The sequence below is a fragment of the Chenopodium album genome, chromosome 16 (genome assembly GCF_948465745.1).
Source record: "Chenopodium album chromosome 16, dcCheAlbu1.1, whole genome shotgun sequence".
NCBI lineage: Eukaryota > Viridiplantae > Streptophyta > Magnoliopsida > Caryophyllales > Amaranthaceae > Chenopodium > Chenopodium album.
This window is the reverse complement of record NC_137849.1, coordinates 47069792-47087754: the sequence shown is the minus strand read 5'-3', so window position 1 is coordinate 47087754 and position 17963 is coordinate 47069792. Positions and strand designations below refer to the sequence as shown.

Genomic DNA, 17963 nt, shown 5'->3' with positions numbered 1-17963 from the left:
AATTCACAACTGGAATAATTGTACATATACTTTTTACTCTTTTATATATATATATATATATATATATATATATATATATATATATATATATATATATATATATATATATATATATATATATATATTTTATTGCATCACTTTCCTTTTATTGGTTGTTTTTTTTTTTTTTATTTGCATCACTTCTATAAATGGTAATTTTATACTATATTTTATTATTTCTCTCTCTTACTTTAAACCCCACCCAAATTAATTTATCATTTATATCTTTTATGGTCCCACAATCTCTCTCACATACTATCACTTTCATGGTCCCCACAATACTTTTACCATAATAAATTATTCATCGACTCACATTATTATATCATACGGAATACCAAATTTATTCTCCTAAAACTACGCGTATTTGCAAGTGATGCAAATAAAATAAAATTAAAAAAAAAAAACGGAGAGAGTACCAAGTTTTATTGCGTTGATGTTAAAGAATTAGGGGTTGGGGTTGGGGCCGTTGGGCTAATTGTTGATATAATCTCCAATTTTCAAGTATGAGTGGGCAGTACGTAGTCCTACTTCCTCCTCCTGTCTCTCTCACTTCGTTCTCCATTGAAGCGCACTTGACTTTCTCCATTGAAATACCTGTATCCCCCATTGAAGCAGCTTCTGAGGTAAGTTGTTGTTTCTTTTTGTAATCATCCTATCAATTTCACAATCTAGGTTAGGGTTCGAAAATCTGAACTATTGATTCTAATTACTAAGATTATGTAAGATCATAAGTAGCGATTATGTTGTTAGAAAAGAAAATTATGAGCTTAATTGATTATTGAATCAAATATCCCTAAAATTATGTGATAATTGAATCAAATTTGGTTGCTAATGTATTGCAGAACACCCTTTAATATTAGGATTGAACTATGAAATTTGAAGATCTTTGTCATAATAAATGATGTTTTCTTGGATTATGGATAGCCAAGAGTGGAAAGCAGAGAGCTTTCTCCTGCAAAATTGAAATTTTAGGGCATTTTGGAATTAATTGCCCCTTAATTTGATCAATTTGTATTTTAATCTTAACATTTCAATAATCTATGTTGACTTCGGGAAGAGGATGCGTATCATGGTCTCGAGTGCACGATATAATTTTCAGAATTTGATGGTTGATATATTCTGTAAAATATGGGATTTGTTTTTATTTTTATTTTTATTTTTTTATATTTTATCATTGCCTTGTTAATGTAGTGTGATTGAGTCATGAGATTGGTTTGAAAATTATTGAATTTGAAAAACTTTAATAATAGTATAAATTTTGGAAATTTGTGTAGTTAAATGGATGCTGCATTGTCTGGGGAAATATACATACCAGAAGATATTCTGCAGCCTTTGTTAAAGGCTTCGAATTCTTCAACGTTGAATGAAGCCCTACAAAGTCTTATAGGGGTTTCAAGAACTGAGGATGGTCGATCAGATCTTGCATCAAAGCGTATACTCCCAGTTGTACTTCAGTTAATACAGTCTATCCCTCATTCATCGGCACATCATTTTCTATTGTTGTCTCTTCGCCTCCTTAGGAACCTTTGTGCAGGAGAGGTAGAGAATCAGAACTTGTTCATTGACTGTAATGGTCTTGGAGTTGTTTCTAGTGCAATCGATGTGGTGGGGTTTGATATTGATGATTCGGGTGTTGCAATTATACGTACAGCCTTACAGGTGGTAGCCAATGTTTCACTTGCTGGGGAGAAGCACCAATGTGCAATATGGGACCAGTTTTTCCCTGGGTTGTTTCTCAAAATTGCAAGAATTCGCAAGAGGGAAACTTGTGATCCTTTGTGTATGATTGTTTACACTTGTAGCGATGGAAGCATTAAACTGTTTCCCGAACTTTGTAGAACTCCAGGATTGGCTATCATGGCAGAAATCATTCAGACAGCATCAGAAGGTAATCACATAAGACATAACTTCTAAACTTTCAAAATATATTGATGTTTTGTCTTTAATTGGTGTTTTTTTTTTTTTTTTTTTTTTTTTTTTTTTTTTTTTTTTTTAACATTTCTACCAGTTGGTTTTGGAGAAGACTGGCTAAAGATAATTCTTTCAAGAATTTGTTTGGAGGAATCTCATTTCCCTGCATTATTCATGAGTCTAAATGTTAGCTTTGATAATCTAGGCAATGATGAAAGTAGAGGTATAAATTTTACTACAGAACTAGCTTTCCTTTTGCGCATCCTCTCCGAAATTTTGAATGAGCGACTAAAGGAGATTCATGTTGGTTCTGAGCTTGCCTTATTTGTTCTTGGCATATTTGAGAAAGCTGTCAAAGCTGTTGATTTTTACACAAGAGGCGAATCTGGTCTGCCTACAGGCATTCCTACCAGTGATGTCCTCGGATATTCACTCACTGTTTTGAGAGATATATGTGCACAGGGGAAACCTCAAGCTGCTGATACTGAAGAAGTTTCAGAGGATGCAGTGGATTCATTGGTATCGAGGGGCCTCTTGGACTTGCTCTTATCTCTTCTCCGTGAACTTGAGCTACCATCATCAATTAGGAAATCCATGAAACCTGGTGAGACTCAAGGTCTTACTTCTCAGCCATCAAAGGTGTGTCCATACAAGGGCTTTAGAAGAGATATTGTTGCAGTCATTGCAAATTGTTCTTTTGGAAGAAAGTATGTACAAGATGAAGTGAGAGAAAAGAATGGGATTATTCTTCTTTTACAGCAATGTGTTCTTGATGAAGACAATCCTTTCTTAAGGGAATGGGGCATATGGTGTGCAAGCAATATACTGCAAGGTAATGCTGAAAACCAGCAGATGGTAGCTGATTTGGAGATGCAAGGAACTGTGGAGGTTCCTGAACTAGCTAAGCTTGGACTACGGGTGGACATAGACCCAAATACTAAACATGCTAAACTTGTAAATATCTCCTGAGCTAGTTGAGCAATTTGTGTTTCGAACCGTCTCATTTAGTGTAAAGTTGTCAAATTTGCTAAAATTTACTAGATTTTTCCAATATTGGATCATTTATTTTAACATGGTGCATTGGTGCTAAACATAAACCTTTGATAGCTGGGATTTACTGTTGTGAAAAAAGACAATCTTGTTGTATCTTGTTAAATTTGCTTCAAATATTCAATTCAAAAAAAAAAAAAAAAAAAAAAAAAAAAAAAAAAAAAAACTTTATAACATTTAATGTATAATACTTTACATTTTTAAGAGTTGTCATAGTTAAAGAAGTGCGTTAAAGACAAAAACAATTTGACTATAGGATGTATTATTACACTACACCATCACTTTTACAGATAACCCTACCTGTATATGGTTTTATCAGTACATGACTTCATGTATAGTGAAGCATGGGTGACAACAAATTATCCACAAAGAAAAACCATGTTACCAACACTAAGCTTAATTACATCCTCGGAAAACATACAAGTTAAAAATAAAGCTATTGGTATAAATCAAAGTTTAACTCTAGCCTCTAAGCTATAACTTCCGTCTCAGTCTCAAAATTTGTTGAATCTGTTGTAAACCTGAATAGTTATTTGTTGCATGGTGGTGGCAATTAGTTCATCAGATGGTGAGATTCTCTTGAATTCCAATGAAGGAGCCACATATGTTACCGCCAAGATCAGGAAAATTTTCACATCCCGGAAGAGATTTTACCTTACCCCTTCGATCAACCTCAACAGGGTACTTAAGGAGGTGGCCCCTCATTTCGGTGGCCTCTGGAGCTGCAAATTGTCTCCAATTCATTTCTCCCAAACCCCTCACTTTTCTAACACATTCTATAGTTTCTGGTTCAGTGAAGCAGTCATCAACAAGTCCAAGATGTTCAGCCCAAAGAGACATTCTATACCCATATATCTGCAAAACGCAGATATTCAGTTATTCACAAAACAGATCATATACATATTTTCTATTCCATATGGACATATGGTATACTACCAAATACTCCTTCTGCGTGTTGAGCTTGGGCTTTATCTTTGAATGTATTGTTTATGAAGTTCAAACAAATTATTCAAAAAAAAAAAAAATTCTACTCATTATTTTCAAAGGTCAAGTAGCATGTCAATTAATCTTCTCCAATCAAGTATTTGCAGCAAATGGTTCCATACTTATACGACACCCTACTATAAAACCACATAGGCACTAAAATAATATGGTGTAAAATACAGAAGCATATGTGGATAGTTGAAACTTGTCATACCTGTCCAAAAGGATGAGCTGATTTTTTGGCCCAGGTGTAATGAGGCTGATAGGCTCCCATTGCAATCTCTGTGTCCCTGGTTCCTTCCATTGACCGTTGGTTGATGTTTGCAGAACCCAAAATCACATACTCGTCATCCACTATCATGCCTTTAGAATGAACATATATCATGAATCTTCGGCTCTTTTGACACATAGCCTATATATGCACAGATGCAACAATGGACATGAGGGATAAAATACCAGAGCTCAAAGAGAACAATGAAATGCAGAACTTTCTCAATGTTCAAAAGAATCAGAAGACAAACGATGACTGCTTGAATTTACATAGTCATTCAGAACAAAAAATTGTAGTCTCAAGGGAAAATGAATGGCCACCTGAGGACTGTTTGGAGGGTGGGGACCTCCAGCTGAGGCAGGACTCCCATCTGGAGCTTCACGATTGCCAAGACAGAAGAAGTTCAAGTAATCTAAGGGCGTATAAGCTTCCTCAAGGCCAACCTCAACCAGAGCCTTGTAAATGGTTTCATACATCATTTGCATTGTTTTGTTCTGCACAAAAATTTGTACATCTTTGAATTAACTAAGCTATATGGTTCAGGCAAAGAGGGCAAAAAGAAAACTATTATGGAACTCTGTTTAATCAGTAAGAAGTAAAGCCCAGATTAGTCCTCAAAATTAATACAATGCCTAAACACCAACAATAATCAACACTCTCAAAGTCTCAAGGGTGGTCAAGCCTAATTTCCTTAACATGAAATCCTCTCTATCTTCTAAGGAAACTGGATGATTTAGTTCTATCCTTTCTTCCCCTACCAAAATCTGAACAAATGAAAATTAAAAATCAAAGTTATGTTGAAAGGGGAAAGTGTATTACCAAAAAATCAAAGAGACCACCAAATTATACAACAATGGCGAGATAAAAATAAAGCAGAACCCCCCCCCCCCTTTTTAATTTTCCGGAGGTACACATGTTATTATTACCAATTTACCATTGTGGGATTGCAGCCATTGTCGAACAAAGAGAAGCATAGCTGTTGGTTACAGATATTTATGTCTGCCAGAATGGAGACACAGGAGAATGGCAAAAGCTGAGAGTTAAAGCATTTTTTTGTATCTTTGATGATAAAGAAGATTAAAATATAAATGTTTCACTTCAAATCTTACTCCCAGACCCTGTTCCTTGGCCTTTTGATTCACAGTAATTCTGTGACACCCTATGTTCTAGTAAAAAAAGACGAATTCTCTAAGTGAAAGCTGAAGAACAAATTTAAAAGATCAAAAGTAAACAGGTTTAAATGGCATATCTCAGCTGTATATTTCAAGATACAAATGTGTTGCATATCTGAAATTTCAATTGGAACACCTTCATGACAGGCTGCAGCAGCAGACCTTTCATGATTTCACAATATAGTGCCAATATTTGCACTCCATATGTACATGTGGAAGCTATCCAACACTATATTACGGAAAAATCAGAATTCTATTATTGCAGAAGATCGTGATCCCCCACCTCACTTCACACAGAAAGAGGGAGGGTGGGGGTAGGGAGGTAATGAAGCTGCTTATACTTAAACAATAACTAAGTCACAAACTGAATTCACCTGCCAAAAGAGAATCCTCTGAGTAGCAGCGCCAGTTGGAACGCCCTCTGGCCACATTGGTACAACAATATATGCAGCAAATCTCTCATGAGCTTTGATCTTCTCCGCAATTTTGAGAGCAATTTCCATGGGAATCAAATTGTTAGCACCTGAGGCAAATGAAAAAAACAAAAAAAAAAAGAATCAACAGGAGTCAAAATTATTCACAGAACTACATTGTAGCTAGAGATATCTCCAAATGGCCTCTTCTCACGGACACTACCCTTTACAAAACTGTAAAAATAAATTACATAAGAGTAAGGGGTGATAGAAAACTTCTTTTCTTATTACTGTATAAAGAAAAGACAGCCAGGTAAAAATACCAAATCAGGCATGACAAGCAGCATTCTATAAGGTTCATCTATCACAATGCTGTCAAAAACCCGCACACAAGCATATTACTAGCTGTAATGTCCAGTCCACACAACATCCACCAATTTATCCCTTTGATACATGCCATATCAGAAGTATAGTCACAATAGTACACAGAATAGAAACAATAACACTTGGCAGGCCACTGAATGGATGTGAGGGATCAAATAGCACAACATTCAATGCCAGCATATAGGCCATCATAAACAAAAACCACAGCAAAGAAATACATTATTTCCATATGAGAATTGTGGAAGAGCACGAACAGTAATAGCTGAACTAATACAAAGTAGTGTAGTAGTACAGCTGATTAAAAAAATGAAGAAAAAAAAGTAAGAAATAACAGCATAGAAATACATCAATTGTAATAACAAGGCAGCAGAAGCAAATACAATACACAGCAAAATATTATAGATACATCCTTGCTAGTTCATATAAAAGTAATTCTTACCCAAGTCTCTGTATGAACTCCAGTTATATGAAGAACCAATGAAATATTGATTCTCTATATAGATGTAGTGTTGGGCAGCTCTAATAGCCTTCACATATGCTGTATGTATGCTCATGTCAATCAAAACATTCTTCCCGCAGACTAAATTCTACAAATTCAAAATGGCTTATCAACTTTAGTAACACCTAAAAAGAAAAAGTAAAGGGGGGTAATAAACAACCAAAAAAAAGAATTGGCATGAAATTTTCTTCACCATGCTAGTAGCTTCCTTTGGGTTCTTCGGAAAAGCTTTTACAGAACTGGAATCGATAGATCGAAAAACCTGATATAAATTGTTTTAGTTCTCTTACCCTTAGGTGGAAAATGCAGAAACAGAATAAACTAGTGTAAAATACCTGTACATGCCAAGATTCTGGGTCGTGCTCACTAAGGCAAGGAACATCAGATATACCAACAATGTCAGGCAAGCGATCAATTAACAGTAATGAATCATCACTAGGCATTTTTAACTTTTTGATCCCGTGTGCTTTAGAAGCTTTTAACCACCGTTGTTGGAAGTTGGTAAGAATATCATATGCTGCAGGCCCATCAATTTTACAATGCAAATCATGCCACGGTTCTCTTGGGCAGCCGGTGGTATTGCCCTGTCCAAAAGTTTCACAAGAAAACATATTAAAGCACACCAATTTTATACGAAATTTAGAGATGAAGTTAGCATAACCTCAACCCATCAAAATGCCGATCTTCTGTTCCCCTTTGATATACTAAAAAAAAAGTTAATTTAATTGCAAGTTCAAAAATCTCTCTTTTTTTTTTTCTTCATCTCCTGTTATGATAAATGTGTTTTACTATAAAATATTTAGCACGACATAATTTATCTACAGCTGTAGCAGACATTATGTCTTCTGTTTAATACTTCCTCCGTTTTTATTTACTTGCAACACACCTCTTTGGCACGCATTTTAAGGGAGATATTAGACTAGGTAAACAGATAAATTAAATTACAAAATTTTACCACCGATAAGAAGAAAGGGATAAGTTGCTACGGTTAAAATTTCATAGCTTAATTAATTCGTTTACTTAATTTAATCAACTCATCGAAAAGCGTGATAAAAGGTGTGTTGCAACTATTAAAAAACAGAGGAAGTAGCAACCAGTGACCATAGCAATAAAAAATGGAGAAGTTTTTAAGAATTACTTGGAATGAAGGGTTGTGATAGTCATCTTTGTGTACTGTATCCTGGGTTCTGAACAGAGGATGGACTGGAGTGTCATATCTCCCATCACATAAATCAAGCCCGCCAACAAAAGAAACGATTTTTCTTCTATTATTGCCAGCATCAGCATCAACTATCACGGTTTTCTGGTGGTGGGTATAAATTGTTGAAACTTCCTAAAAGGAAACATAAAACAGCATATTCAGACTGAATTCATACATAACATTTTAGAGGAAATAGAAAATATTAGATAGGCAAACCATAACAATCTAGTAACAATGGGACTGAACAAGCCTATTTAATTCTGCCACAAAAGTAAAAAAGATGCTGATTCCAGATTGTGCTGTTGGTTTAAATACAAATATCCACTTCCCATCTCTCAACAAAAAAAGCCACTCTAATAAAATGAGCCTCACCCGGTTGGCAAGCAGAACTGCAGCACTAAGTTCAGAATTTAAACACTACTAGTACAGAATGTGATAGGTGTTTCAGTTTGGTTGCCACTAGGTGGGTCCTAGACGTCAGGCCCTAGTAAAAAGTAAATTGATCCAAGTAAATACGGTAGTCGAAAAATACTGCAAGAACCGTTGAAGAATGGAAAGTATAACCTCTTAATTGACTGTTACATACATGCATGGACTCAGGTGGTGACTGTCATTGTTGGTTTACTTGAGTTACCAGAGGACTGACTGGATTCAGCCTTTTAGTGTCTTTTTCCTGTATTCAATTTCAACTGAAAAATAGTTATACTTGTGCCTAAATTCCCATATTCTTTTTCTTAGTTCTTCTAAAATGCACTCTCAACGTTCCTGATTGACACAAGTGTTTGCAGGTGGAAACAGAGTCCAAACAGCATAGACTATGGCATTGTCCCAAAAACAGAAAAAAAGGACACCCAGGAGACATGACCAATTCGAACTCTACTATATTCAGACACTCAAAGTAATAATAATGTATTCCGACAAAGCCAACTATCAGGCCAAAGAATAAACAAATTTTCATGACAAACATCATAACCACAAAACCAAGAACGTAGCATTTACCCTTTGTTTGACCCAGCTGTGTCGTTTTCCACCAACGCGAGGACATAATAGCACCTGCACTGATGAATGCTTAAAGAAACGACGAGTCTCCTCATCATGGGTTGCCATAATTCCATCCTGTACTATTAGAGATATATAAGATGTGGAAATAGTACCTCAGGAACACATTAACAAGCATAAAATTGCAAGAAAGCATGCCTACTACAATATCATTAGTGGTTTTTGGATAACAAACGAATCATAAATCTGCTATTAAGCCCACTACATCCAGATTTTAGAAGATAGAAATCAGACTAAAAGGATATAAGTATATGATTAAAGAGTGAAGTTGGGAGAAGCCACTGACCGTTTTATAACCCAATATGCTTCTTGAAGTAGGATCATCCCACACAAGAAGCAGAACTCTCACTCCTTCTGCTGATTTGGACCTAAGAAGCTCTCCCAGGCTGCAGTCAGATGAATGATTTCCACCATCACGAACTAATCTAACCTTATGCCAAACTGACCACCCTGTAATGTAAACAAGCCTTCTTGCTTGTCGTATAGCATCAAATATGTCTTGCCAACACTTTCCATGCACATACTTCATTCCTCGATCAAGCATAAATTCTGGAAGGCAGCCATCAGGAACATGAGCATCTTGATAAAGAGTAACTATTCCTCCTTTCCTAAGAGGAAAGTAAGTGTCAGGAACCCCTTGATAATCAGGGCCAGCACCAACTCCATGGTGGTAAGAACTTAGATTCTTGATGGGTGTATATTGAATGGAAATGCTCAAGACAGCTCCAGCCTTACATTGCTTTCCACTAGCATTAAGGATAGGATATGTACCCTCAACTTTTGCCCCTAAATACAATTGTTCCACAGGAATCGATACACTTCCTATGAGTTGGGATCCTACAACATCACTATCCTTGACCAAGAAGTGCACTTCAGCAGCATAATGTGCCACCGGAACAATGAAGTGCTGCATCCACACAGGATTCTCTTCGTTACTGATCACATAAGTCCTCCCAATTACAGCACTGTGGGATACTGTTATTGACACATACGGATCACTAGTAATCTTGCGGGATACATGGCCCTCAATTTTATTGGTTACATTCCCAGGTAATCTTCCAAACATATCACCCAGCGTTCTATGAAACATGTCCATGTTTGGAAGATTTTTTGCCTCGTAAACCCATATATCCAAATTTCCATGCAAGAGCAAAACTTTCAAAGACCCTTTTTGTGAGGGCACGATCTGCATACCTTCACTCTCAAAACTAGAAGAACTTGGAGAACCAACACAAGAAAAACAACTATCCCAACTAGGACTTCTAGCATGTATCCCGTGCAAGCTGCCATGATAACCAAATTCTCCACCAGGACTTGCAGGGGTTGTTAAAGCTAAACTATCCATCGAAGGCACAGAAGATGCAGGAGGTGAGGCAGGGGCAGACGGGCGAACATCAGACAATCGCATACCCGACATTAGATCATCCAAAGGAGGGTATATCGAAGCATTGGAAGGCCTACTACCAACACCAACCCCACTACTATCCGGCAACTCACTCACTACATTATCAGGTCCATGGGAACTACTAAAGCTATTACTCCGCGAAGGAAGCAAGGGAGGGGCATTGGGGGCCGGATATGGACTCGAATCAGGATGATATTGGTAATGAGATGAACCATACTGAAAACTACTACTATGCTGTATACTTGGTGGAGGTGCAGTAGTTTGGGGAAGAGGACCTGAAAATGAGTAAGGTCTAGGAGGTGGAACTTGGTAACTAAGTTGAGAATACGGGTGTGGCGGATACGGGTAAGCCGGTTGCGCATATGGATACGGGTAAGCCGGTTGCGAATACGGGTATGGATAATGGGAATGTGGGGGTGGTGGGTATGCCTCAGAACTGTGGGGAGGTGGTAGAGGGTATGCCTCAGAAGTATGGGGTGGTGGTGGAGGGTATACCTCAGAAATTTGGGGTGGTGGGTATGGCTGACTTGGGGGTGGATACCCATAAGGATATGAAGGTCCAGAACCATATCTATTATCCATAATCAATCAATCAAACCCAAATTCCAAAGTTTCAATCAAATTAGGTATACATATACATCAAAACTACAAGATGAAACAAAATTCCCAGAAAATTATGCAAAATGGGTTTGTTAATTATTAGTACAACAACAGATCATACAAAAATAAGGGTACGATGCAGAATCTAGTTTCTCAGATTTCTAGGGTTTTAGCAAAGTAATTCTGGGTTCAAGAAACGATCATGCAATTGATAAACAGAAATGAATGTCATTACCTCAAAATCGATGGAAAAGCCAACCAAATTGCTGGGTTTTTTTTGTGAATTTGATTAGAATTAAGTAAAGAATATGAATGTTTGAGCTTAGATTTAGATCAAGAAATAAAAAGGGATTTTTCAGAATGGTGAAAACAGAGGGAATAATGATGGTGGAGAGAAACGGGAGGAAGGAGAAGAAGAGAGATACTGTTTTGATTTCGCATGGAAAAGTCCTGACTTAAAAAATAAATAAATAAATAAGGAAAATAGTTCTTGACTTTTTGACTTTTTGTGCAATATTGTACGGACTACGGAGTATAATATGGAGTATATGGCCCGTTATTACGGGTAATTTCAATAGATTTATAGCGTTATTCGATTAATGTTATAAAGGATATTTTGTCACTGTTATAAGGTTACTCGGTCAGTGTTATAGGATTACTTGATCAGTGTTATGAGGATTACTTTGTTCTTTTACAAACGGTTATATAGTGTAGCCAATCAGACATAAAATGCGTTAATTTTTAATACTATGGAGTTTTTTTTTTCTTTTTGGCAAAAATAATTTGAAGGAATGGTGAGTATTGGGCGTGTCAATGTGTAATGTCGTGCTTTGTGCCAAGATATGAGTTAGGTTTTTTTTGGGAATGGTAAAAAAAAATGTGATTAAATGAGGAAATATAGTTGGTTTTCACCTGAGATAAGTCCAAGAAATTATTATGGTTCACCAAATCAAAGTAGAGTTTGGTTACACCTACATTTCTATTTTCCAACCTTTTGATTCACCTAACCAATATTTTTGTGGAAGTTGTGTTTTATTTGTAGATTGCGTCTAGTAATCATGTTTCCAAATACGGAGTATAAGTAAGTCATTAAATAATAGTGAAATAAATAAATTATATACTCTCTCCATCTTCAAAATTTCGACCCTTTTGGGTTGATTTCGCGATTATTAAGAAACTTAAATAAAAAAAATAAAAAAAAAAATTAGAAAGATAAATTTACATGGAGTTTGTAAAAAAGTAGAGAAATATAGTATTAAAAATACATGAAAAAACAAAAATTTATATGGAGAAGCTAATTTTATACAAATATTGTTGTAAATTGGTGGGTATTTTAATGGAGTGATTTCCATAAAAATAGTTCAAAGACGCAAAAATTCCCAAATTACATTCCTTTTACAAAAAATTCCCCCCATACCGTCCAACTCAGCATTTAAATTGATTTTTTTTCTACTATTTACTAGTAAACCGCTAATTCAATTAGCGGTTTAGTTGCTAGGTGAAATAATCTCCACAATTGTATGCACAAATTCTTATAAAACCGCTAATTGAGTTAGCGGTTTTATCCTTTATGAAACCGCTAATTCAATTAGCGGTTTTGTGTTGATTGAATTTTTTTTTTTTTAAAAAAAAACACAACAAACTTGCTTATGTGGACGGTATGGAGGGAATTTTTTGTACAAAGGGTGTAATTTGGGAATTTTAGCCTTTTTGAGCATTATCTATGGAAAACACCCATTTTAATGCAAATGGATCGATCATTTTAGGATTAAAATTAGGCCAAAGGGTTAAAGTTTTGACGACGGAGGGAGTATTAAAGTATTTATGATATAGTGAAATAATTATTTAAATACTTATGATTACTCGTTTACTCGCTCGTCTAACATGAGCCCCTTTTAAGCTTAATAGAACATGATTTGAGTATTATTCATGTTGAAATTGAAGGTGAAGATTTAGAGAATGACTTGAGTACATAGTTTAATCACTTAATTGCTTGAATGCAAAAGTTACGTTAGTGCCCTCTCTAACCCTCTAATTTTATTTTATAACACTCTTTAATTTGGGGTGTGTTTGTTATATTAAGTTTTTTGAAAATAAATTTATCATCTTATTTCAGAATATAATACTTACACATTTTCACTCACTCTTTTACGTTAGTTTTTTCTTATACTGATTGACATTTTTCATTTATTTGTTAACTTTAGTCACACTTTTTCTTACAATGTTGTGTATTACTACCTCCGTTTCGTATAGTTGCAACTTTAAAATATTTTATATCTCACAAATAATGCCCCAAAGTTGTAACTAATACGAAACGGAGGTAGTAGTAAAAATCATAATTAAACTATTGCAATTTTATTGAAAGGAAAAAAATGAAGTCTCCTTAGATTAATCCAAATTTTCATTGGTCATCTAGATTTGTAATGTTGTCCATTGTCACAGTAGAAACTTCCAAAGTCAAACTTGTTACTTGCACGACAAAGAAAACTATGTACTTGTATATTCAAGGGAAAAGGAAGAGCAAAATGTTGTTCAATCAACTCATAAACTACAGAAATTCAAACCAATCACAAAATTAATTGTGTAACCTATAAAGAAAAACAAAATGTTTCTTTATTTTCCCATTTACTATATGATTATATAGAGATAACGATTAATTATCTGAAATTTATTGCCAAGTTATTGCAATTGGACTTGTAACACTATATTCTCCGGCCACCCACATCAAAGAACCAAAGGAACAAAAACTCCTGTTACTTGATCCTGTAAAAGTCACCTTGTAACTTTGTTTCTCATTCGTTTTCGTAAAGTGTAACACCTTAGGCTCAACACTAACCTTAGCACCCTTAGGTTGGTCCAAAATAACCTTGTAACTTATCTTACCACTTCCTACATTAGTCACTGTCCTCTTGTAAGTATATGTAGTAGTCTTTCCTCTTTTTGCTGCATCAAAAATGACCGCGAATGAAGGGTAGTTCAGATCACCAGGCTGATTCTGAACCGCGGCTTCCCCCTTGTCATTTGGGCAGTTATATTTCCTCCTTGCCAAAAGAGTGACCTGAGTGTTAGTGTAATTGATACTGCACAAATAATGCAAGTAGTCATCACCTGTGATGTCGTACACAAGACCGGGGTCTAAGGCCTTATCAGGGTTAATATGACCAGAACCAAACTCAAAAGGAGTCGCGAATTTGGTGCTGCTTGATGCAGATAGATCAGAGATGAGATGGCCTCTATTGTCGCGAGTGTAAGCAGTTGTCATTATGGCTGATTTTACTGCAGCTGGTGACCAGTCTCTATGGACTGATTTTATCAGAGCAGCTATGCCACTAACATGAGGACAGGACATTGAAGTACCTGACAGTATATTGAAATGTGACCGTCTTTTGTCACTACTTAACCGCGTTATGGAAGACATTGGAGGCCAAGCAGCTAGAATGTTCATTCCTGGTGCAGTGATGTCAGGCTTGATGATGTGAGGATCTACAGGACTCGGTCCCCTAGACGAAAAGGCAGCAACCTTTGGGGATCTAGCTCCATATGTAGTACCATGAAATGAAATCGCGGCTGTTAAGTTTTTGTATTGTGTCAAATAGTCTTTGATGACTCTGGCAGATGATGATCCTAATAAGGTGGCTGGTAGTACATGAGGGTCAGCAACAAGCTCTTCGCCGTAATTGGGTGTGTTAAGTAGTAGCATCCCTGCTCCTCCTGCTGATTTTACTACAAATCCCTTTTCGGTTTTGTCATTGATGCCACGCATACAGAGGACTATCTTGCCTTTTACAAGACTAGGAGATAGTGATCCAGGGAGACAGTACTCTGTAGTCTTTTCGACACCAGCTGTTTCTTTGTATACTAATGGCAGTTGTTTAGTTTTCTTATGATTACCGGAATAGATTGAAGCACCACGGAAAGTCTTTCCACTGCTTAGCTTTACTTGACCTAGGAAGCCCCGGTCAAGGGAGCTGGCTGCAACTGTCATCACCCAGGGTGCAACATTGCCAACAGTGGATGGTAAAGAACCAGAGTTTCCTGCAGAAAATGCCACAAAGACCCCTTTTTGTGACGCACCCAATGCTGCAATGCTCGCGCTATCTTGGTAATAAGGTGTTGCATCTCCTACTAGGGAGAGGGAAAGAACATCAACTCCATCAGCTACTGCCTGGTCTATGGCAGCCAATATGTCAGAGTCAACACAATTCCCTTCCCAGCAGGCCTTGTATGCTGCTATTCTTGAAGTGAAACTGTTGTTAAGATACATGAAAAGATCAGTGAGAATACATATGATTGAAGATGACTTCCAATAGTTCACTTTTGTTAGAAAGTTACCTCATTCCGCGGGCAATACCCTTGGCCATTCCAAAGAAGCTAGCACCGGGCACTGCAGTTCCTGCTGCAGTGGATGCAGTGTGAGTCCCATGACCGCGAGAATCTCTGGCAGACAGGAATTCTAAGGTGCTGTTGATTCTTCCATAGGCTGCTTCATATCCCTTATGGAAGTACCTGGCACCTATGAGCTTCTTATTACAGTTTGTAACCGAAAAGTTTGTGCCTTCCTCACAGGAGCCTTTCCATCTTGATGGAACTGGAGACAGTCCTGTGTCAGAAAAACTGATATGTTCTGGCCAAATTCCAGTGTCAACAACACCTATTATGACATCAGACGCCGGCTTTTCATTCCACAGCCCTGTTTGGCCTAATTCTAGGCCAAGAAAATCAGGTGAGTATGTGGTTTGGAGGCTTCGTACCTGATCAGGAGCAGCATGCAGTACCCCATCAATATCAGTTAACAGCTGATACTGTTCTGTGGTGAGTTTAGCAGAAAACCCGGTTATGGTAGTCTCATATGTGTAAAGAAGCTCTGGGGCTAATGCATCTTCACCTTCATCTGCTGATGTTGTACTAGTAACCTGTAAAATCTCTTCATACCATTCTTGGGGTTGCTTGTTAGCACTCTTTAGTTCAAAGAGTTTAGAATTATCCATGTGAATTATGTATGTTTTTCTGTCAGACGACGATGCAGTACATACTACAGCAAATATAACTATCAGAATCAGCAACAATATCCTGCAGGCAGGTTTCATTCTGGTAGGCCTTGTAGCTGCAAAAGGATGATTAATCAGTCAGGATCAGTTTTCGAAAATCCAAGATTAAAATCATGTTCACAATAAGTTATGAATGATAAGGAAAAAATATGGATTATTTCTTACATGCTGAACATTTATTATCTGTAATAAGAAATGATACTGTGCACAAAATTAAGTGACATAAAAAAAACGACTAATTTGACCAAGATGGTATATGATAGAGTTGCTTACCTTGGTAAATCTGGTGCTCCAAGTAAATGAAGAATAGGATATTGATGTGAAACTTGGCTATATGCATCCTCTTTATATAAGCAAGTTATATCCCTAAAGTAGACAAAAGTTGCTCCATTATGATGCTTAGCTATTTGAGGGAGTCTTCGGTGAGATTGTCTCATATTATGCTCATTATTGTCTTATACTCCCTCCATTTCAATGTAATGGTTACACTATATGAATTATGTCACTATTCACACACTTCTCAATGACCGTCACTTGTGCTTTGTACATATTCATATAACTGAAAAAATTAACGCTAAATATTTTAGATTGACAAGTGTGAAAAAGTGAAGTGTAATCATCATATTGAAACAAAATGCATGAAGTACTCCGTACAAAGTATTAAAGTACGACTAGAATTGTAAAGTAAATTATCTTATGTACAACATACTAGACTGTGTAACCCTAACTCATTTGCCCCTTATTTTAATAGTATATAACTTGCCATCCATATTTATGGACAAGGAAGCCAACCCATAGAAGATATGTGGTGGAAATTCAACTAAAAACTACACCCATAAGCTTATTAGTAATTGGAGGCTTATGATTTGGGTGAATTTTATATACTGAGAGAGTAACGTATGGTGAATTCAGACTCATGATGAGACGAATATAAATTATTGGACATTTTATATAAGTGTGTATAAGTATTTGGACATTTCATATAAGCCATTGAAATTTTCAATTAGATTGAAAATCTCAAAAAGTTGTTTTGGAATTTTAGGCATTGAGTGGGTAGACTTATGGTAAAACCGACTTACTCCATACTTTGTGTGTTATTTAATTTTGTAAAAATCTAAAAGGCATTAATATTAATTCCTTAAGACTATAAGTAGAAAAACCAAAAAAAAGTTTTTACAAAAGAAAAAGAAAAAAACACTATCCAAATGAAACCTAGCTTATTTAACATGTGGCAAAAATGCTCAAAGTCAAAAGTTAAAAAAAGAAATTAAAAAAAAAATATATATATATATATAACAAAACTATGCACAACCTAAAAGACGACCAAATGTATAAATTTAAGTTTAACTAAACTAGAACTAGTATGGAGTAGGGAGTAGGAAATTATATGTATGCCCTAAAATATCTTATGCATGAAATAATTTTATCAGTTGGTAATTCATTGGCAAAATCGATAATCATTAATAGTTTTACACGTAGAATTATCAGTTAGTGGTTCATTGGCAAGTATTCAATGAACATTATTAGAAGGTAAACATGAATTAATTAAAGTAATTTTATTTTTTTTTGGAGAAAATTAAAGTGATTTTTTCTTTAGATGTCAACTAATTTAACTGGTAAAATATTAATAAATACGGAGTATTACTCTTGTCAAAGTGGAAGAAAAAAATGAAAAAGGGTTTCTTTTGACTCTATTTGAAAGTGGATGATCATGTCCATCCACTACACTAGCCCTAATTTTTAGACCTAGCTAGTTGAAGGATGCACTGCAAGACAAAATTATTATTTAAGGGCATTATTTGTTTATATTATAACCGAAATTATTAAGCTTTAGTAAGTGGATGATTATGTTTTGTCACCAAACTTACAAACACAATACTAGTATTAAATTAGTAATTACTTCTATTTGTCTAGATGTGTCATAATA

At 35.9% G+C, this 17963-nt stretch overlaps 3 protein-coding genes across 3 annotated transcripts; 1 reads left to right on the top strand and 2 right to left on the bottom strand.

Annotated features, from left to right (window-relative positions):
• Positions 1-509: 509 nt before the first annotated feature.
• Positions 510-3021, top strand: LOC145585676 (uncharacterized). Its single transcript, XM_081642382.1, has 3 exons — positions 510-662; positions 1314-1927; positions 2048-3021. Exons 2-3 carry the CDS (start codon positions 1318-1320, stop codon positions 2917-2919), a joined length of 1482 nt encoding a protein of 493 aa, XP_081498508.1. The 5' UTR covers positions 510-662; positions 1314-1317; the 3' UTR covers positions 2920-3021.
• Positions 3022-3216: 195 nt separating this feature from the next.
• Positions 3217-11412, bottom strand: LOC145586759 (phospholipase D gamma 1-like). Its single transcript, XM_081643666.1, has 10 exons — positions 9270-11412; positions 8924-9040; positions 7862-8056; positions 7059-7307; positions 6917-6985; positions 6664-6811; positions 5802-5950; positions 4576-4749; positions 4199-4396; positions 3217-3855 (listed from the first exon to the last, which is right to left on the bottom strand). Exons 1-10 carry the CDS (start codon positions 10968-10970, stop codon positions 3562-3564), a joined length of 3294 nt encoding a protein of 1097 aa, XP_081499792.1. The 5' UTR covers positions 10971-11412; the 3' UTR covers positions 3217-3561.
• A 2244-nt stretch (positions 11413-13656) lies between these two features.
• On the bottom strand, positions 13657-16075 carry LOC145585674 (subtilisin-like protease SBT1.1). The gene is made up of 2 exons (XM_081642381.1): positions 15321-16075; positions 13657-15235 (listed from the first exon to the last, which is right to left on the bottom strand). The coding sequence occupies exons 1-2, from the start codon at positions 16073-16075 to the stop codon at positions 13657-13659; spliced, it is 2334 nt and encodes a 777-aa protein (XP_081498507.1).
• Positions 16076-17963: the final 1888 nt, after the last annotated feature.